We start from the raw sequence: 22,365 nt of genomic DNA, 5'->3' as shown, positions 1-22,365 counted from the left end.
TATGCTTGGGCGTTTAGTAAGTCGCTTTCCTTTCCTTCTTCTCCTCTCCCTTTTTCTGTCCCAGCACCCATTATGATACTCCAGGTAACGCAAAACTGTTTCTATTCAGTTGTGCTAATGTGTTCATTTGCTGTAAATACTCTTTCTTTATTGTACCAATTATATCTCATTCTAGTAATTCAGGTGTCACCTCTGCTTAAGAGGATACAGCTTTAGACTGACTTACCCGTTTGTTGCTTCATATTGCAGCATATAGAATTCTTTATCATATCGCAGTACCTGAGAATCCTACTGATTTTGGACTGTAAAGGCTCTGCCTCTTACACATAACTCAGCATTTATACAGCGGGGTAACTAGATATCACTGGGCCCCACAGCAAATTATTTTTCAGGCCCCCAAAATGAGGTTTCAAAAAACACTTGTTGCTCAGCTGCTGCAGTCTAAACAGGCCGGTCAAAAAAAGGGCCAAAAATGCTGGAATATAGCCCCCAACTCCAAAGGGCACCCAAATCAAAAATCCAAAAATATATTCCCAGTCAATACTTTCAAAGTTAAAAAGTCACTCTTTATTTAGCATAAATATTAAAAAGTAGGCATACAGACCAATTGATGCTCCGCCTTACGCGTTTCGCACCCACAGGCACTTATTCATAGGCATCTTGGATTTTTGACCCAAAATGAGGTTGCCTTGTTTTACCAATATTTGTTGAAGCTGTATATGAATTAGGGCCTCATGGAGCCCCTATACCTCCTGGACCCCCTTGCAGCCACAGGGTCTGCTTCCTCTATAGTTAAACCCCTGTACAGTATTTATATGTGTCTATTAAAATGCAAGATGAATACATCAAACACATATGGTATCTAGTAGAATTAATTCAAAAGCAACTTCTGAGTTTTCTTAAAAACGTTTCACCACTCACCAGAGTTGCTTCCTCCGACCAATGTATTCTGAGTCTTAGCCCACGTTGTGAGACCACAGCTTATCAAGTCCTTTCTATGTTTCACTGTAAGTGCTATAATACTACAGTACAAGTATGGGACCTGTTATATAGAATGCTTGGGACCTGGGGTTTCCCGGATAACGGATCTTTCTGTAATAAATAAAACCAATAGGCTGGTTTTGCTTCCAATAAGGATTAATTATATCTTAGTTGTATCAAGTACAAGGTACTGTTTAATTATTACAGAGAAAAAGGAAATACGTTTTAAAAATATGGATTATTTGATAAAATGGAACCTATGGGATACTTTTCATAATTCTGGATGATGGTTTCCATACCTGTATGTACAAATGCTTAAAATCGATCTCACTCTTGCATCATTTATTGCACTGCTTAGCGATGTGTCATTAAACAACTTTAACAATTCCTCATTTAATAATTACATGCATGACGACAATTCTCTGGAAAATGGCACTAATGTTCGATTTTATTTCGGAATGTTACATTTGTGCTAATAATATTATACAGTCAGTTATAGCCCTAAAAGTGAAACGTCTATTGAAACTGGAAATTCTATAGCCATTGATATTGGGTATATATTTGCAGAGGGACTGGATAATTACAGTCTGGCACTACATGACATTTACACAATAGGAATAAAAATGAGCCATTGAACGCTAAGAAAATTCCCATAAGTAAGAAAATATTTTTTGTAGAACTAATAAGAATTAAATGGATTGAAATATGTCAGAGTTTGGTCAGGCCTGTGCATTACAACAGCAATTTAGTAATATCGAATGCATTTCTAAATCTGTATAAATTAAATTTTTCGGATTTTAAAATACACAAAAAAACAGAATATCTGAAGGTGGGTATTGAAAGTCCAATTACTATTTTTGCAGATGATACTAAATTAGCTATCTAAAAAGACTGCTTCCCAATTCAGATTGAATTGGGTCTATAGGAACCAATAAAAAATGTAAATTTATTTTTGTAATTTAGGTTAAATTTAGATACATTTCGTCTTTATGACTGATTTGGGTTGCATTGTGAATAATATGCATCTTTGAATATTATCACCGGTGACGTAACTACATGTTACTGGGCCCCACAGGAAATTAATTTTAGGGCCCCCCAATATATCCAGAGGTTGACCTTTTAACCAATATATGTTGAAATTGCTTACTAATTAGGGGCCTTGTGGGCCCCCTATACCTCCTGGGCCCCCCTGCAGCCAAATGGTCTGCTTTGTCTGTAGTTATGCCCCTGGGTGTCACTCATAAAACTTCTATGAAAAATTCTAACACTATACATCTTGCAGTCTAACAAATTGATCTCCTGCTTTCCTCCACTCACCTTATCTTCCTACATTTAATTCTGGGAATAGAGTGGAAGGAGAGCACTGAAAAAGGAAAAAGAATAAATAAAATTCATGTGGTATAGGAGGTAGACTAAGGATAATAATAAAACTGGCAGTTCATTAAGCGTAACTGTGTTTTAGGAAAATTGGTATTATTCTTGACCTTTAGCCTCTTATTAAGGAAAACCAGCCAAGCTCATTATGCAGCTGGCAGCTTTCAGTCACACAGTTAATGCCCATTATTTTGCTTGTTCATGTCTAAATGGTTTAGCAATACCAAACTGGGAAAAGTGAAGCCAGTTCCTATCTGCAGCACACTGGATTTTAGTTCTTTTAGGACCACTGACTATCTTCGAAAACATAATATAATCTGGGAGTTATTTCCTAGAGACTATAGAGTGCAAGGAGACTTCAACTGAATGCATCTTCCCCATATCTTCTTAACACGGACATATGTTTTTTGTCACCCCTGCTACATCTCTTTCATTGGAACTATGTGGCCTGTTACTTCCTCTGTATGGCAAGGATTTCTGGGCTTTCAGCTGGCAAGCAAGCGACATGAAGATTTTTTCCACATTCTTGGCCTGTGATGGGTCTTTGGCTGAAGTCTCAAAGAGAACCATTTTATGGGCTTTGGCAAAATTCAAGGCCAGTCCTGAAGGGACCTCCACTTGTTCCAGCAGATCACACTTATTACCAACAAGAACTCGCGGCACTAAGGCTGGCACGGCATGACCCTCACACTCCTGTAACCACGTACGAAGATTGTGAAAAGAACTCAGCTTGGTTACATCATAGACAAAGACAACTCCATGGACATTCCGATAATAATGTTCCACCAAACTATGGCGAAATCTTTCTTGACCAGCTGTATCCCAAACCTGGACCTGGGGGGACACAAAAATAATAGTTTTACCTGCTGTTGTGTTTGTTGTCAGTGCCAGAACCACATGCAAATAACAATGTCACATGTCAGTGCAGATTACAAAGGCCCGAGAATTATTCCATTGTGCAAATTCCCACATACGTATATATACTGTATTACGATGTCTTTCTGAAAAAGTTATAGTTATTTTTATGCCTGCAAAAAGTGTTCACATACTCTCGATCTATGGCAAGGGGCCTGGATAGCATATACCTAGTGATGAAGGCACTCTTGTGGGCCCATGTATCTTAGAGGTATTAGAGTTTTTTGAAACCACAATTAAACTAAATTTCTCTTTAAATATTTATTGTTATTAAAAGATCCAAATATAAAAGGCATGAAGGAAAAAAGTTGAACGATCCAAAACAAAATACGAATATCTCAAAAACCTCTAAAAATTAGAGTTGTTCAGACAGCTACTAGCGAAAAAAAATTCAATTTAATTCAATTTAAACTTTTTAAAAGTCTGAACGGCAGGGCCAGGCCAAGCCGGCAGGGCACTCCCCCCTCTGCACACACGTGTGCACCCGACCGGGACTTTGTGCACAGCCGGCAGGACGGGGGACAGAGGTGGGGGAGCGACTGAGGGGATATGGGATTGACAAAGGGGAAGGGAGGTGGGAGTGACAAAGGGGAGGTGGAAGTGACGATGGGGAGAGCGAAGGAGGGGAGGGGGGAAGCGATGGAGGAGAGAGAGGGGCAGAGGTGAAAACCAAAGAGGGCTGCACAGAAGGAATAGGGGTAGGCAAAAGGCAATTTAAGAGGTACCTGCCTAGGCCCCCCCATTGTTGCAGCCTAGGCAGGTGCCTCTTCTGCCTACCTCTAGTTCCGGCCCTGCTGAACAGCTAAAAAAGGTCCAGCACAGCTCTCATTGACTTCTATGGGACCTTGACTGCTTTTACTTTGATAAGTTTTTGTATTACAGTTTTTCCTGGTTTTTACACTTAATAAATTTCAGATTTTTTGATTTTTAGAGAAATTTAAAAAAAACAAACATTTTTTGAGGAAAAATCAGATTCATGAAAAAAAAGGAAATCTGTATTTTAGTAAATGGGCCCCCTAGTCTTTACTCCCAGTCTTGCTGGAAAAAAACTTCATTAAAGGGATCCTGTCATCGGAAAACATGTTACTGCTACTCCAGCAGAATTCTGCACTGAAATCCATTTCTCAAAAGAGCAAACAGATTTTTTTATATTCAATTTTGAAATCTGACATGGGGCTAGACATTTTGTCAATTTCCCAGCTGCCCCCAGTCATGTGACTTGTGCCTGCACTTTAGAAGAGAAATGCTTTCTGGCAGGCTGCTGTTTTTCCTTCTCAATGTAATTGAATGTGTCTCAGTAGGACATAGGTTTTTACTATTGAGTGTTGTTCTTAGATCTACCAGGCAGCTGTTATCTTGTGTTAGGGAGCTGCTATCTGGTTACCTTCCCATTGTTCTTTTGTTTGGCTGCTGGGGGGAAAAAGGGAGGGGGTGATATCACTCTAAATTGCAGTACAGCAGTAAAGAGTGATTGAAGTTTATCAGAGCACATGATTTGGGGCAGCTGGGAAATTGACAACATGCCTTGCTTTATCAGAAGCAGGAGGTCTTCATCTAGTTGAGCTATGAGAGTGGTAGAGATATAAGCTCTGGCTGATTCAGAGCAAACAATGCAGGGAATTTTTAAAATGCATATATACATAATATCTGACCCTCTAATCCAGTGGTTTTCAGATATTTTGGGTTCAGATCGCCTATTATAATAGTCATTCTCTTATTGTTTCATGGTTATCCAAGACCTTAATTAAGCTATCACCCTGAGTCTGGCAAGCCTTACCACCTTTAATGGTTTGTGTACCCCCAGGATGGTCAGATTTGCCCTGTAAAATGCTCCTTTGATTAATACTCACCTTGATCTTTTCACCATCAATCTCAACCGTCTTTTCACGGAAATCCACCCCAATGGTGGCCTCGCTGCTTCCTGGGAAGCCACCCCCACAAAAGCGGAAAGTTAAGCATGTTTTGCCCACGTTGGAATCACCAATTACAATGATCTTAAATATTCTCAACTGGACTGAGTCCTCTGATATGGAAGATGTGGCCAGCGCCATGCACGCTCAGTTTGTCCAACATCCACAGGATTAATACAGATAACTAAGCAAAGGGAAAAATTCAAACATACAATATCATTAGAAAGAAGTTTATAAATAATAGTGAGAACAATAAGATATAAAGAAGGAAGAGACAATGTTTGAAAATAAAATACAGTGATAAATGTTATAAAAATGAGCTTTACACAGAGTAGAGAATATACATAATATTTCTTAAAGGGGAAGTGAGCCTTCCACAGAGCTCCCTAAAATTTTGTAATATCATATAATCCAGTCAGCAGGACTTTGAGAAAAGAAAAAAGCCATTTGGGGAATAAAGAAAGAATTGGGGTCTCATCTAGAGAAAATGTTATGAAAAGGAGATTTTGTAAACTCACTGTTAAATCTCTTTCTCTTCAGTCGATTGGGGGAAACAGTGACAGTGGGGTATAGCTGGTACCAGTATGAGGAGGACACAACAATATGACAAATTTAACTAGCTCCTCCTCTGCTGGCTATACCCCCCAGCAGAAGGAGGTAGTAATTTTTTTACCAAAGTACTCATATAACTTGAATATAACATAATACGGCATAACAAGTCAGGAGTTACCAGACCATGTCTGATTGGCAGAATCCCTCCTATCCAGGGAGGAAAGCCCTGTGTCCCCCAAGCGACTGAAAAGAAAGAGATTTAATGGTGAGTACACAAAATCTCCTTTTCTCCAGTGTCGGCTTGGGGGACACAGGGACAATGGGGACGTACCAAAGCTGTCCCCTTGAAGGATAGGCCTACGTGGAAGAGACCACTGCGACTTGAAGTACCTTCCTGCCGAAGTGTGTGTCAGAAGCCGCAAAGGTATCGAAATGGAATTTTGCAAAGGAGTGGATGGATGTCCACATAGCTGCTTTGCACAGCTGCTCAGCCGAGGATTGGTTCTGGAAGGCCCAGGAAGTGCTCACCCCCCTAGTGGAGTGTGCCTTGATCCGTTGTGCGGGTGTTTGCCCCCTTGCGGTGTATGCTCGTTGAATGGTCAGTTTTATATAGCGTGAGATGGCAGCTTTTGCAGCCTTGTAGGGGTTAAGGGAAGACTTGTCCAGGTTGAGACACCATCCCAGTTCCTGAAGTGTTATCATGGTGAGGCAGAGCGCCTGCTGTGCTTCTGGGACGAGGGTGCCTTGATTAGCAGGTCGTTGAAGTAAGGAGTAATTGAGACGCCCTTGCAAAATATTACCTCTGTAGCTGCTGCCATGATCTTTGTAAATAACTGAGGTTCTAATGTCAGACCAAAAGAGAGTACCGTGAATTGGAAGTGAAGGTTTTGAAAGGCAAAGCGTAAAAATCTCTGATGGGGAGGGAAAATGGGTATATGCAGATAAGTATTCTTTTTATTGAGAGATGCCTGAGCACATTGCTGCGATGACAGAGCGTAGTGACTCCCTTTTGAACCTGCGTGGGTGAATGAACTTGTTCAGCTCCTTGAGGAAGACTGGCCGAAACAAATTGTCCTTTTTGGGTACTATAAATAGATTTGAGTATTCGCCCTGGAAACGTTCTTTGGACGGTACTAGAATGGTTACTTCCTTCTGGAGTGATTTCTGAATGACTTCCTGGAATGCCCCACGTTTGGCTGGCTCCTGAAAAGGTCTGGACATAAAGAAGAGGCGAGGGGGGGGGGAAGCAGCGAACTCTAGGTGGTAGTCCAGGGTTACAATCTCGTGAGCCCAAGTGTCCCCGGTGAGTGAGAGCCAGAACTTGCTGAAGTTGCGTAGCCTCCCCCTTATGGCCCCATGGTCTGGTAGCGGCAGTGGATTGTCATGCCAAAGTGGGCTTGTCACCTTCGGTGAAGGTTTTTCTTCCCTGCCAGGAAGATCTGGCCTTGCACCCCCAGTGGCCTCTCCCCAAAGCCTGATGACGTGGGAGGATGCTCTTGTTTTATGAGCCCTGAAAAAGCTTCCCCCTGCCAAAGGAAGATCGTGCCTTTGGTTAAATAGTTACATAGTTAAATCGGGTTGAAAAAAGACAAAGTTCATCAAGTTCAACCCCTCCAAATGAAAAACCAGCATCCATACACACACCCCTCCATACTTTCACATAAATTATATATACGCATATCTATACTAACTATAGAGCTTAGTATCACAATAGCCTTTGATATTATGTCTGTCCAAAAAAACATCCAAGCCATTCTTAAAGGCATTAACTGAATCAGCCATCACAACATCACCCGGCAGTGCATCCCACAACCTCACAGTCCTGACTGTGAAGAACCACCTACGTTGCTTCAAATTAAATTCATTTTCTTCTTAAGAGGTGGCCTCTGGGTCAGTGATCCACTTTATGGGTAAAAAGGTCCCCTGCTATTTGTCTATAATGTCCTCTAATGTACTTGTAAAGTGTAATCATGTCCCCTCGCAAGCGCCTTTTTCCAGAGAAAACAACCCCAACCTTGACAGTCTACCATCATAATTTAAGTCTTCCATCCCTCTAACCAATTTAGTTGCACGTCTCTGCACTCTCTCCAGCTCATTTATATCCCTCTTAAGGACTGGAGTCCAAAACTGCACTGCATACTGCAGATGAGGCCTCACCAGGGACCTATAAAGAGGCATAATAATGTTTTAATCCCTTGAGTTAATGCCTTTTTTTATGCAAGACAGAACTTTATTTCCTTTAGTAGCCCCAGAATGACACTGCCCAGAATAAGACAACTTGTTATCTACAAAAATCCCCTAGATCCTTCTCATTTAAGGAAACTCCCAACACATTGGCAAAAATAATGTAAATGCAAGTTATACACTAAATGGCAAAGTGCACAACCTTGCATGTAGTTGTGGTAGTAGTGTGCTTTTACCACCTGTGGTTGACTTATGATCTTGTCCAGATGTGGCCCGAAGAGTAGTTTTCCCTTGAAAGGTATAGAAGTTAGTGATTTTTTAGAAGAAAGGTCTGCTGACCAGAGTTTCAGCCAGTGAGCGGTGCGCGGCCACTGCTAATCACCTGGACCGAGTCCAGAGATACTTAACCGATAGTCAGTAGTCAGGTAGTCAGTTGCTTCTTTGATTTGTGAAGCCCACCGTGCCAGCTTATGGTGTGGTGCCCCTGATTGGATGGCCTCTGAGACTCTGACCAGGATTGCATGGCTCTGCTAACCCAGGCTGTGGCCAGTGCTCATCTCAAGGAGGTGCCTGCGGCCGAGAAGGTCGAGCGCAATAATCCCTCTAATTTCTTATCCATGGCATCCTTGAAGGATGAGGCATCCAGGACTGGTAGTGCGGTGTTCCTGGAAAGCCTGGACACTGGTGCATCTACCAGAAATGGGTAGAGCTTTAGGAACCTACGGTTAGCTTGGAAGTGCCTTTCTGGCTTGTCCCAGTCCTGTTGAATTATCTGGTCTAGCTGTGAGTGAGAGGGAAAATTCGAAGAAGTCCTGCTATGTCTCTTGAAGAGTTGGTTAGCCTACTCAGAAGAGATTTCTGGTTCCTGGAGGTGTAGTGTGTTTAGTAGAGATGTCGCGAACTGTTCGCCGGCGAACTTGTTCGCGCGAACATCGGGTGTTCGCGCTCGCCGGAAGTTCGCGAACGTCGCGCGACGTTCGCCATTTTGGGTTCGCCATTGTTGGCGCTTTTTTTTGCCCTCTCACCCCAGACCAGCAGGTACATGGCAGCCAATCAGGAAGCTCTCCCCTGGACCACTCCCCTTCCCTATAAAAACCGAAGCCCTGCAGCGTTTTTTCACTCTGCCTGTGTGTGCTGAAGAGATAGTGTAGGGAGAGAGCTGCTGCCTGTTAGTGATTTCAGGGACAGTTGAAAGTTTGCTGGCTAGTAATCGTTTTGATACTGCTCTGTTATTGGAGGGACAGAAGTCTGCAGGGGTTTGAGGGACATTTTAGCTTAGGTAGCTTTGCTGGCTAGTAATCTACCTTCTACTGCAGTGCTCTGTATGTAGCTGCAGTGGGCAGCTGTCCTGCTTCTGATCTCATCTGCTGACTGCTGCAATAACAGTAGTCCTTGTAAGGACTGCTTTTATTTATTTTTTTGTTGTTTTACTACTACTACTACTACTACTACTATAAGAGCCCAGTGCTATTAGTCTAGCAGTGTTGGGGAGTGGGACTGGTGTGCTAATCTGCTGCTCCTAGTAGTTCAGCAGCACCAACTTTAATTTTTTTTTTTTAATATTCATTTTTTTTTTTATTTTACTTTTTTTTATTTTACTACCGCTGTAGTAGTGTATAAGTTGACCTTTTAGGCATTATTTGCCCTGTAGGCATTATTTGCACACTGTTTTCTTCAACCCGCCATCGAGCTGTGTGACCTTGTTCCCATTCTGTCTAAATATCCATAATATTACCGTCTCCAGAAAAAACACCGGAGTCACTTTTTTCAAGCAGCCATAATATATTTTACGTAATCCGTATCCACCGCTGTAGTAGTGTATACGTTGGCCTTGTAGGCATTATTTGCACACTGTTTTCTTCAACCCGCCATCGAGCTGTGTGACCTTGTTCCCATTCTGTCTAAATATCCATAATATTACCGTCTCCAGAAAAAACACCGGAGTCACTTTTTTCAAGCAGCCATAATATATTTTACGTAATCCGTATCCACCGCTGTAGTAGTGTATACGTTGGCCTTGTAGGCATTATTTGCACACTGTTTTCTTCAACCCGCCATCGAGCTGTGTGACCTTGTTCCCATTCTGTCTAAATATCCATAATATTACCGTCTCCAGAAAAAACACCGGAGTCACTTTTTTCAAGCAGCCATAATATATTTTACGTAATCCGTATCCACCGCTGTAGTAGTGTATACGTTGGCCTTGTAGGCATTATTTGCACACTGTTTTCTTCAACCCGCCATCGAGCTGTGTGACCTTGTTCCCATTCTGTCTAAATATCCATAATATTACCGTCTCCAGAAAAAACACCGGAGTCACTTTTTTCAAGCAGCCATAATATATTTTACGTAATCCGTATCCACCGCTGTAGTAGTGTATACGTTGGCCTTGTAGGCATTATTTGCACACTGTTTTCTTCAACCCGCCATCGAGCTGTGTGACCTTGTTCCCATTCTGTCTAAATATCCATAATATTACCGTCTCCAGAAAAAACACCGGAGTCACTTTTTTCAAGCAGCCATAATATATTTTACGTAATCCGTATCCACCGCTGTAGTAGTGTATACGTTGGCCTTGTAGGCATTATTTGCACACTGTTTTCTTCAACCCGCCATCGAGCTGTGTGACCTTGTTCCCATTCTGTCTAAATATCCATAATATTACCGTCTCCAGAAAAAACACCGGAGTCACTTTTTTCAAGCAGCCATAATATATTTTACGTAATCCGTATCCACCGCTGTAGTAGTGTATACGTTGACCTTGTAGGCATTGTTTGCCCAGTTTTTTTGGCCGCAGCCACTGAAGCACAGAGGCCAGAAAAAATATGCCATATAAATGCTGAAAATACTCATTTTTTGCCATACGTTGACTCAACGTATATGGCAAAAAATTACTATTTTCAGCATTTATATGGCATATTTTTTCTGGCAACTGTGCTTCAGTGGCTGCGACCAAAAAAGCTGGGCAAACAATGCCTACAAGGTCAACGTATGGCAAAAAATGACTATTTTCAGCATTTATATGGCATATTTTTTCTGGCAACTGTGCTTCAGTGGCTGCAACCAAAAAAACTGGGCAAACAATGTCTACAAGGTCAACGTATGGCGAAAAATTACTATTTTCAGCATTTATATGGCATATTTTTTCTGGCAACTGTGCTTCAGTGGCTGCGTCCAAAAAAACTGGGCAAACAATGCCTACAAGGTCAACGTATGGCAGTTGTTTAAAGAGAACACTAGATTACTAGCCAGCAAAGCTACCTAAGCTAAAATGTCCCTCAAATCCCTGCAGACTTCTGTCCCTCCAATACAGAGCAGTATCAAGCAGATTACTAGCCAGCAAACTTACTATCATCTGTCCCTGAAATCACTAACAGCTCTCCCCCTACACTATCTCTTCCAAGCACACACAGGCAGATTTTTCAGATACATTTTTGCCCTTGATCCCCCTCTGGCATGCCACTGTCCAGGTCGTTGCACCCTTTAAACAACTTTAAAATCATTTTTCTGGCCAGAAATGTCTTTTCTAGATGTTAAAGTTCGCCTTCCCATTGAAGTCTATGGGGTTCGCGAACCGTTCGCGAACCGCTCGCATTTTTGCGCAAGTTCGCGAATATGTTCGCGAACTTTTTTTCCGACGTTCGCTACATCCCTAGTGTTTAGAACTGATAGGATCAAGCAGTCTATTGCCTTGGAAGAGTGTGATGGAGCCTACTCCTCCTCCTCCTCACTCAGCAATAATTCGCCTTCTGAGAGAATTTGGTCTGGAGGGGGAGGTGATTGGTTACTGTTGTCGTCCTCACTATCCTCCTCTGAGGAGGAGGGTGGTGCCCTTCGCTTCTGTCCTTTGGGTCTAGGATTGTCTAGGCGAGATAGTAGCTTCTTTAATGATTGAGCAAGCTTGGGTATCCCTGTTGCTAATTGTGATGCCCATGGTTGGTTGTTGCCTGTCTGCGGCAGTGGGAACCACAGGAGTAGTCCCTGTATCCACTTGAGAGTCTTGTGCTATTTGGGAATGGGCAGGACATGGTAATTCCAAAGCAGGAGCCATGGGTTTGCAGCTGGAGCATAGAGGATCTTTGTGCCCAGTGAGCAAACGTTTGCGGCACATGCTAAATATTTTATAGCTGCTGATGTGGTGCCTCTGGAAAACAGGGCATCGCTAGACCCTTCAGACATGGTAAAAGTAAAACCTTACTGGTCAGTGTATGTAGGAACTATATGAAGCTCCCCCTTGAGACCTTTGCCAAAGAACTGTTCTGCACCCATTCTACAGGGGGGAAGGGTTGCAGACAGTAGGGAGAGAGGGAGTGGGTAGTGCCCCACTCGCCAGTAGACAAGCTTCCCCTTGTCCAAGACATGTCCCTGTGAGTGGCACGCAAAATTTTTCCAGCCAGGTAGGCTGGCTGATCCGGAAGTACGCTGTAGGCTTAGATGACGGGCTTCCTTTGTTCGGTGTGTCATCCTTCCTCGTGCACAAAGAACCCCTTGGAGCCAATTTTGAAAAATAATGTCAGGAGGCACGACACCCTGCCCACTCCCCTTGACTGTGTCAGCGGAGTACCCGAGGAGTATGCGGTCCATGTCCTTGCATCTGCACTATGTGAATGAGGGATGGGGACGGCTCTCTCTGCCTATCCTCTGCACGGCCCCTCTTCTGCACTTCCCCTATTTGGTGTCTCTCCCATAGCCCCGGTGCCGTGGAGGGGGGTGAACCGGGGGGGGGGTGAGGTTTTGGTCTTTGAGGGAGAAAGGCATACTCACATGCTGCAGCTCTCAAGTCCCTCCTAGTCTTCCAGGCCAGTCAGCTCTCCCCCTGTGAATGGAAGGAGAGTTTAGATAAGACTGGATGGTTGGTGTTCAAGCACACTCTGGGTACCCCGTAGACAATCCCACGTTGGAAGATGTCGGCCCTATACCACCTATTCAGTGCCGAGTCTCTCCAGGTGTCAGGCTAGCTGACTAACAGGAAAGGTCCTCCTCCTGAGGACACAACAAAAAACGGACTCAGCTCCGCCTGCTAAGTGGGTATAGCGAGCGGAGATGGAGCTAGTTAAATTTTTCATATTGTTGTGTCCTCCTCCTTCTGGTACCAACTATACCCCACTGTCCCTGTGTCCCCCAAGCCGACACTGGAGAAAACAAAGAATATACAGAACGACAAAAAACGGCCGTGGGCTATCCATCGCAGCCCTTAGTCCCTGATATCAGACTGATCTGTAGCTGAGCAATATCTGGAGAGGACACCCACATTGATGCCTGTAAATTTCTAATTTACACAAGATGCACAACTTTCATTCAACTGTGGGTCATGCAATTAAAATTCTGGGAAAAAGCAGTACATTGCAGGACAGTAAATTGTGCTGGTTGGTATACTCTGACCCCAGATTGTATTTCAGGCCACTAGACTTCTTTTCTATCCGAAACAAAAAGCTGCCAGGCAAGAATCACCCATCCATTAGGAAGGTTTCTCTCTCCCTTCATCACTACAGTTGTACACTGGCTGAGGTGCTCGGTTTTCTTCTTCTTTCTTCATACATATCATTTGTACTTGACAATTTTTGTACACTGTGGTCCAAACAGCCCTCCACAGGCCCAATAACTGACTGTCTATGGCATCTTATAGCAGCCCCTCTGGCATTTGCCAGCAGCATTGGACTAGGGAGTAGGGGCCCACCAGGGCTGTCAACTCACAGCTCCATGGCCCACACACCCCAGTTTTAAAACATAGAAGGCCTACACTTGTCCCCCAACTCGTCTTTCCCCCATGCGCCACATATCTCTCTTACCTCTACTTGCGGCTGTGATCAGGGGAGGAGCACACTATGTTTTGGATATGCCTCAAAATTCAGGCAAGTAGCCTACACTATCTTATAAAGGGTTAATCTTAATTCATGCTGTTGCAACAATTATATGCTTGCAACTGTTGAGAAAACAGGCTTAGAAACTGCTTGCAGAGGCATTTGGAATGTAACTAGGAAAATTTTTAATAGATTAGACATTTAATCATATATTAAAATGGGAAGTTGCTTAAAGGAGAACGAAACCTGAAAAAAAGAATATGGTTAAAAATGCCATATTTTACATACTGGACTACCGTAATTGTACCATCTGAAAAGTTTCAGCTTCTCAATAGCAGCAATGATCCAGGACTTCAAACTTGTCGCTACTTAGTTTTTTGATCAGGTCGCAACTGCTTGTTTGGGTTTCAGCCTTGTGAAAATGGAACTCCTACAATGGCACTTATATTTATTCTTCACTTTTAATGAAAATTAAAGTTTTGTCACACTTTTCTATTTCTCCTATCATTGGGAATTTGGAGTGCAGAAATCCCATAAGTGCTCTGGTCAGTGGCATAGCTACCGGGGGTGCTATGACACCCGGGCCAGAGTTGCAATAATTAAATCGTGAATGGCAGGACAGGGGGAGATTTTTACCGTATGCAACTGGCAGCAAGCCAGCGCGCAGTACATATGCAACCTGCACCTGGGCCACTGGCTGTGCCCCAAAGACCTAGGAGAGGAATGTGTGACCATTAGGCTCTGGTGCTCCCTGACCTTTGCTCTAAGTTCCTTGAGAGAAGCTATGGCAGACGTCGCCATTCTTTGACTTTAAGGATGGTCTGAAGACCTTTGCGCTATGTGCCTTATGACCTGGGGGTCGGGCTAAAAAGGCTCTCCTTATCTTCAGCAAGGGTTCAAAGACTCTGGATTCCTGTAGAGCTGTAAGTTTTCAAGAGGTGATCTTTTAAGGGTTTACTAATTTGATCTGAGCCCTTTGTGGGGTGATGAAAGCATTACTTCAACCTTTAAATATATATAAAGGTATGGGACCTGATATCCATAATGCTCTGGACCTGGGACTTTCTGGATAACAGATCTTTCTGTAATTTGGATCTTGATAACTTGTCTACTAGAAAATCATGGAAACATTAAATAAACCCAGTAGGCTTGTTTTGCTTCCAATAATGATTAATTATATCTTATCTTGGATCAGGTACTGTTTTATTATTAGAGAAAATTTTGGATTATTTGGATAAAATAGAGTCTATGGGAGATGGCTATTCCATAATTCGGAGCTTTCCTATACCTGTACAAGCATAGTATATTCTATATAATCAACGTGTTGCGGCACTAAAATAACCCCAAATGGAAAAATTATGTTTTATTCTTTTAACACATGCAAATGCTAGAGTATTTATGACATATTCATTCCTATAGTGATACAGAGATGGAGTTTTAAAGAAAATGCACTCGCATCACATAATACAGTGACTCAGGAACCAATCACTTTTACAAGCATATGGAGTCAAATGCAGAGAATTGTGAGTCATGGGCATCACTGCAGGCACCAATTTTTTTATATATATATATATATATATATATATATATATATATATATATATATATATATATATATATATATATATATATATATATATTATCTTGCCTAACTACACATGGGCCCTTAGTGCTACATGAAGGCTAGGACCCGAGTACAGTAAGAGAAAAAAAAAGAATGTGACTCAGGGATGTCAATTGCTCTCCAGCTGTTGTTGTACTGCAACTCTCAGCATCCCCTGATGCCATTCAACAATATATCTATCTGGGTATCCCTGATTTGCATGGTAAATATCTAACCATTGTTACACAATTTAACATATTTTACACCAAGGGCCTCAGGGTACTTAGGGCTCTCTGCAAATGATATCTTTGACAAAGCCTAAAACTGGCCCTATTTACAGATGCCCTCTATGTCACTTGCACAGGAACAAATAAAATACATCGCAGCCACAAAAACACAATCAGAGATAAGGCAAGTTCATACAGTGGCACCATACACCACCCCCACATGCAATGGCTCCACCACCGTCTCCTCCTGCAGTGGCCCCAACATAATAAAGAGCATGGTTATACACACACATGGTTACACAGGAATCTCACTGCTGCAGAGTTGCTGACACAAGCATCAGGGGCTCTCGTGCATTTATCTGTCACAGAACAGTGGGATGTACTTACACACAGGACCACAATCATATTCTGGGAAACAGAGCATCTCTGCACCAGCCACCGGATTCCACCCAAGCCTTAAATACGGTGATCTTAATCATACAGACAAGAGATTACAGAGCCGAACCTCACACTGAAAGACATTCATACAGGAGGTGATTAACACCAGAGCCACACACACAAACACACAGAGAATTGTTATTATTATTATTATAATATACAACCTGCTGTGATGCTCAAGCTGCTCCCAGATCCTCACACACACCCAGTCTCCACTGACCCTCCCAGATCCCAGTCTCTCCTCCTACAGACCTGAACCCTCCCCTGTCTATGATGGGTTTCTCTAGCTCCGGATTCTAGGGAGAAGCCAGACTTGATTCTTATCTTGTATACGAACGTGTGCTTTACTGGCAAGCCTACGCTGTCTCCTCAGGATCACAAATGGCATCCTACACTGTAGCTAGCGATTATGTGCCAGATAGAATTTAGGTTGAGCATCACCTGTCTGACCTTGTCACATGGAATATATGTTATTATTAGTTACATTTTGTTAACCCATCCAGTGCTGGTCAAATCTGCTGCGATTGGCGCCACGTGCCTGGGAAATTCGTTCTTCCCATAGGAGAAAAACAAACCTGTAAAAGTGTAGATCTATGGAACCAGCAAGCTGGTACTTCTACAATCGAATGTACTTAAAAGGAATTGGCATGAAAGGAAAATCCCAGTGGACCACAGTCTGGATTGGCCCTTCCCCCCACCGTAGCGTTAACTCTTCGATCCCTTTCCCAGTTTCTGGCTTGTGTTTTCATTGATTCCCACCATTATTTCTTTTTTTTTCTTCTCTCCATTGAAAAATGCGTGAAATTCCCAGACAGTGAAGTTAAGATCTGCATTAATGGGATTTCACAGTTTTGTTTTATTTAATAAGAACCGTTTGATACAATGTAGGGATGAGAAGATTATGAAAGATAACCATGCAAAGAAAGAAAGGGAAGAGTTAATTCAGGACCTTGTGAGTGTGTCTCATTTATAATTCACACAGTGTCAGTGGGAGAGCCCAGGGCTAATGTATTATGTAGGACTTGGAGATACATCAACCAAAAACAACCATATAATTTGGGCTGTGAACCAAAACAGTGATAGTCAGATAGTGACAGCTGTGGAAGAAGACTATAGTGATGGGTTGGCTGGGGTGGTTGGGGCAGCATGCTGCACCAATAACTTTTCCTGAAGGGTAACAAGGATAAAAATTCTGGGGAAGCCATTGCCCCCCAACCACCTTTTTTCTGAGTCTGATGCCTATGAATAGAGATGAAGCAGTCATTTAGAAAATAACTATGGAAAACAAGAAAAATTCAAGCAGTGAACATTTCTGAGCAAAAATCACACGACCCATGGGCGCACTGGCGAATATTGTGAAAGTAGCAATTTTGAGCCCCTGCAACAGAACACTCTTAATTTGCTTTATGTGCCATAGGCCAGAGGTAGGCAGTGCCCAGAATTTGCCAATGTTGGGTCTACTTATAATAAAGGCATCACAACAGTGTCTACTTATAATAAAGGCATCAGGGAGGGTCGACCACTTCAAGCATTACAAAAACATAGCATGTAACTTCAGTGTATTTAAGTGAAAGATAGTCCATATTTTGCATTTATACCAAAACATTATTATTTATGATCTATGGTGCTTAGACAAATGTACCAGCATGGCAGCAGTTTTCGCTTATGGGAAAAATGCAATTGCCTAGTAATACAAAGTTCTGCTAATGTTTAGCTAGGCTGGTACTCAATGCATTTTTTTTTGTGGGTGCCGTCAAACCGGTTGCTGTGATATCCTTGTATCAAATAATTCCTCCAGCCTTCAGTGGAATTAGGGTTGTCACAAATTAATTGTAGGCGTATGCTATAGACACCCTAATATAAGTGTAGAGGAGGAGTCTAAGGGGCATGTTTATCAAGGGTCGAATTTCGAATCTGAAAAACTTCGAAATTCAAATTCAAAAAGACCAACCGGAATTAGGCAGATTTTTTTTTTTGCCAAATAGGTGTTTTCGATCGAATAGGTCCGTATTCGGCCGAATTCAAATCGTACAAATCGAAGTAATAGAGCATTCGATCGAATTCGAATCAAAGTTTTTCCCAAAAAAACCTTTGATTTTTCAAAGTCCAACAATTGATTCCAAATAGGTTCTAGGAGGTCCTCCATAGGCTAAAACAGCAATCAGTTTTTAATTGGCGATTGGACGAAGTTTGGAAGAAGAATTTTTTTAGAGACAGTTCACGATAAATTTCGATATTCAAATTTTTTTCAAATTCAAATCGAATTTGGACTATTTTCTAGTCGAGGTACACAAAAATAGCTTGAAATTCAAAGATTTTTAAAAATTCACCTCGACCTAAATCTGCTCCTAAGCTCCTGATGCAAACAGAAAGAGCTGCTAGTTTGGGGAAAGTAATGATAATGGGGGATTTTAATTACCCAGATATTGACTGGAGCAACAGTATTGCCAGGTCAGTTAATGGGAACAAGTTTATAAACTTGCTGCATAACAATTTTATGGCTCAAGTTATTGAGGAGCCAACCAGAAAAAATGCTATTCTGGATCTAGTGATCTCTAAAGACCCAGAATGTGTAGCAAATGTGCAAGTCATTGAAACCCTGGGTAATAGTGACTATAATGTGATCTCATTTAATGTCTGGTACAAAAAACAAATATACACTGGGACAACAAAAATCCAGAATTTCAGAAAATCTAATTTTAGTGCCTTGAAGGCTGCCCTTCAGAGCATAGATTGGGGCATTGGTTGTCATTTAAAAATAATCATTACTGTTCTCATTTTATTCCCTTAAGAAGTAAATGTAGAAGAACTAATAATCAACCTATGTGGCTTAATATAGAAGTAAAGAAGTTAATAGAAATGAAGAGTATGTGGGGACAGAAGCTGCATTTAACAAATATAAATACTATAATAAATGTTGTAAAACAGCAATCCTGAAGGATAATATTGGAAATGAGGAGCATATTGCAACAGAGGCTAAGACTATATACAATAGAAGAGGCAGAGTTCCCAGACCCACCTCATAGCTGCACTGTTGGCTCAGCTCAATTTAGTCAGTGGCTGACTCAGTATACAATTCATAAAGCTTTACTAAAAATGAATGTGAACAAGTTGACAGAGCCAGATGGAATACACCCCAAGTTCTAGGAGAGCTTAGATCAGTTTTAGGCTGGCCTCTATTTCTGATTTTCTCAGACTCCATTTCATCTAGTATGGACTGGTACCTATGGGTCGGAGGAAAGCTGATGCAATTCCTATATTTAAAAAGGGATTACGATCTCTGCCTGTTAATTATAGGACTGTAAGTTTGACATCCGTGGTGGGCAAATTAATTGGAGGCTTGTTAAGGGATCACATTTGAAATTTTGTCATAGTGAATGGCATTATAAACAGCAATCAGCATGGCTTTATAAAGGACAGGTCATGTCAGATAAATTTGATTGATTTTTATGATGAGGTAAGTAAGACGCTGGACAGCAGTGGATGTGATCTATTTGGATTTTGTGATTAGGCGTTTGGTACAGTGCCCACTTTTATCTGGGCAACTAAGCGGCAATGTTGATAAATGTAAAGTCTTGTACCTGGAATGTAAAAATATGCAATTGGACTTAATGAGACTGCACTAGGCAAATCCATAATGCAAAAGGACCTTGGAGTTCTTGTAGATAATAAACTTTGCTGTAGCAAGTAATGTCCGTCAGCAGCATCAAGGGCAAACAAGGTCTTGAGCTGTATTAAAAGGGGCATAGATTCGAAGGAGGAGGGGGTTATTCTTCCACTGTACAAAGCGCTAAGACCCCATCTAAATATGCCGTGCAGTTTGGTCTCCTGCACTCAAACAGGACATTATTGAATTAGAGAGGGTCCAGAGAAGGGAAACTAAGCTACTCCATGACTTCTGGGATTGGGGACCCTCGGGTGCCTATATAATTAAATATGTTTTTCTATGTATATGTATGGTTTTATAAGGTATAGAAAATTTCAGCTATGAGAAAATACTAACCAAGTTGGGGTTGTTCACGCTGGCGAAGAGGAGCTTAAGGGGGATATGATAACTATGTATGAATATATAAAGGGATCTTACAATAACCTCTCTAATGCTTTATTTACCAGTAGGTCCTTCCAGCTGACAAGAGGGCACCCATTTTGATTACAAGAAAGTAGGTTCCGTCTAAATATTCAGAAGGGATTTTTTACAGTGAGAGCTGTGAAGATGTGATGTCAACCATGGCTCTTCTGGATATGGGAAGCCAATTATAGCTCTGATGCCTTCACACAGGGAAAGGCATGCAGTCTCCTGTCAGGTCCACCCAACTGTTTATTGCTGTGGAAAGTGCTGGAAGTCCTCAGGGTCTCCTATAGGCTTGCCACCTTTTCTGGAAAAAAAATGGCCGGCCTTCCTATAAATTTATGTGATATATAACCTCCATGCTTTAAGGAACCACGTGAGATTCACTGAATGCACAATCAATATAAACTGGATAATTCTGCATCTTTTCTAATATGTAGAGACATTTTCCCCATTTTATATCTACTGTGGGGATTATTACTTAACAGCGATAATACAAATCTCCATTTAAAGTGATACTGGCATCTACATTAAAAGTTGCCTATGGGTCATGTTGACCTTTTTTCGCTGATTTTGTAAGTAATTCATACTTGAAGTTCCTAAACCTGACTGTTTTGCCAACCTGTCTCTTCTCAGTTGTGTTCCCATTTTGGATTCAAGGAATCTGTACTTTCCAAAAATATACAGTTTTCTGGGGTGCATGCACTTTTATTGTACCGTTGCCCCTCAAAGAATGCTGTAAATGTGTTGATTTGCAGTCTGGAATTACAGAAATGATAGCTCATATGGGGTGTCTTCATTTTGGGGCTCCTATATGCCACATATTTAGGTAAACCTATATGTATTGGGCATCAAACTGTTCAGTGGATGCCAGGCATTCCTATTTAGGGTGTTTTATCTTGAAACCTAATAATATGTGGGAGATAAGATACTTTAAAATTTTTGGAAATATCAAAATTGTCAAATTTATGAAAGCTTTACGTCTTGGTACTTTGGAGTAGAAAGACATGCATACCCAATTTGGAATTCGAGGGAATGTCTACTTTTCAAAAAATAGTTTTCTGGGTGAATATGCTTTTTTGTACCTTTGCCCCCTCAAAAAATGCTGTGTGGTTTTCTAGGGTAAACCTTCTGTTAGTGGAATGTTTGGCCTTGAAACCAGAAGTATGCTGTTTTGTGGAGCGCTGCTTTGGAAATTCAGTAGTGTACTGCTTGGAGATTTTGATCTATACAAGTGAGAAATCTCCATAAAACTATATATATTTGGCCCTCCACCTCTACATTGCTATATTAAAGTTGTAACTCAAATGGTCATCTTAAACTTTTGTACTACTACATTAAAGGGGCTGTTCACCTCTGAGTTTTAGTATGATGTTGAGAGTGATATTCTGAGACAATTTTCATTATTTGTGTTTTTTGAGTTATTTAGCTTTTTATTAAGCAGCTCTGTAATTTGCAATGTCAGCAATCTGGTTGCTAGGGCCCAAATTACCCTAGCAACTATGCATTGATTTGAATGAGAATATGGAATATTAATAGGGGAGGGTCAGAACAGAAAGATGAGTAATAAAAAGTAGCAATAACAATAAATGTATAGCTTTACAGAGCATTTGTTTTTACACTGGGTCAGTGACCCCCTTTTGAAAGCTAGAAAGAGTCATATAATTCATAAACTATAACTAACTATAAAAAAAAAAAATAATGAAGACCAATAGAAAAGTTGCTTAGAATCGGCCATTCTATAACATACTAAAAGTTAACATGAAGGCAAACAGATTTTTCAAAGGTCTAAGTGAATATTCAAATCAAAGAAATTTGAATTTCAAGGTAATTTTTGTGTATTTCGACAAGGGAATAGTCCAAATTCGTTTCGAAAAAAAAATTATCATGAACTTCGAATATTCGCCACCTAAAACCAGCCAATTGCTGTTTTAGCATATAGGGGACCTCTTGAACCTATTTGGAGTATTTTGGAAAAAACTTTTAATCAAATTCGATCGAATGAGATATTTCTTTGATTCCTACAATTTGATAAAAACCGACCTATATACCCAAAAAAAAAACTTGATAAATTTCGATTTATTATTTGAATTTCGAAGTTATGGGAGTTCAAAAAAACTCATTCATTACTTCGAAATTCAAATATCAATAAATCTGCCCCTAAGAGTGTGCATTAATAAAACGTATTTAAAAAACAAAAACAAAACCATATATATTTAGTAATGGTGCGTTCAGTCATGGAACATTCAAAATCTGCTGTGTTCTCGTGCATAAAATAAATTGTTTTTGATATATGTGTTTGTATTATGGG

At 41.2% G+C, this 22,365-nt stretch overlaps 1 protein-coding gene across 3 annotated transcripts; it reads right to left on the bottom strand.

The window, feature by feature from the left end:
- Positions 1 to 1,308: 1,308 nt before the first annotated feature.
- On the bottom strand, positions 1,309 to 16,218 carry rab33a.L (RAB33A, member RAS oncogene family L homeolog). Of its 3 annotated transcripts, none has more exons than XM_041572042.1 (3): positions 15,935 to 16,108; positions 5,121 to 5,364; positions 1,309 to 3,189 (listed from the first exon to the last, which is right to left on the bottom strand). In XM_041572042.1, exons 2-3 carry the CDS (start codon positions 5,319 to 5,321, stop codon positions 2,743 to 2,745), a joined length of 648 nt encoding a protein of 215 aa, XP_041427976.1. In that variant the 5' UTR covers positions 5,322 to 5,364; positions 15,935 to 16,108; the 3' UTR covers positions 1,309 to 2,742.
- Between the last annotated feature and the right edge of the window lie 6,147 nt (positions 16,219 to 22,365).

Source organism: Xenopus laevis, chromosome 8L (assembly GCF_017654675.1).
Source record: "Xenopus laevis strain J_2021 chromosome 8L, Xenopus_laevis_v10.1, whole genome shotgun sequence".
Classification (NCBI taxonomy): Eukaryota; Metazoa; Chordata; class Amphibia; order Anura; family Pipidae; genus Xenopus; species Xenopus laevis.
Note: the sequence above shows the minus strand (reverse complement) of the source record. Positions and strands in the feature narration are given on the sequence as shown.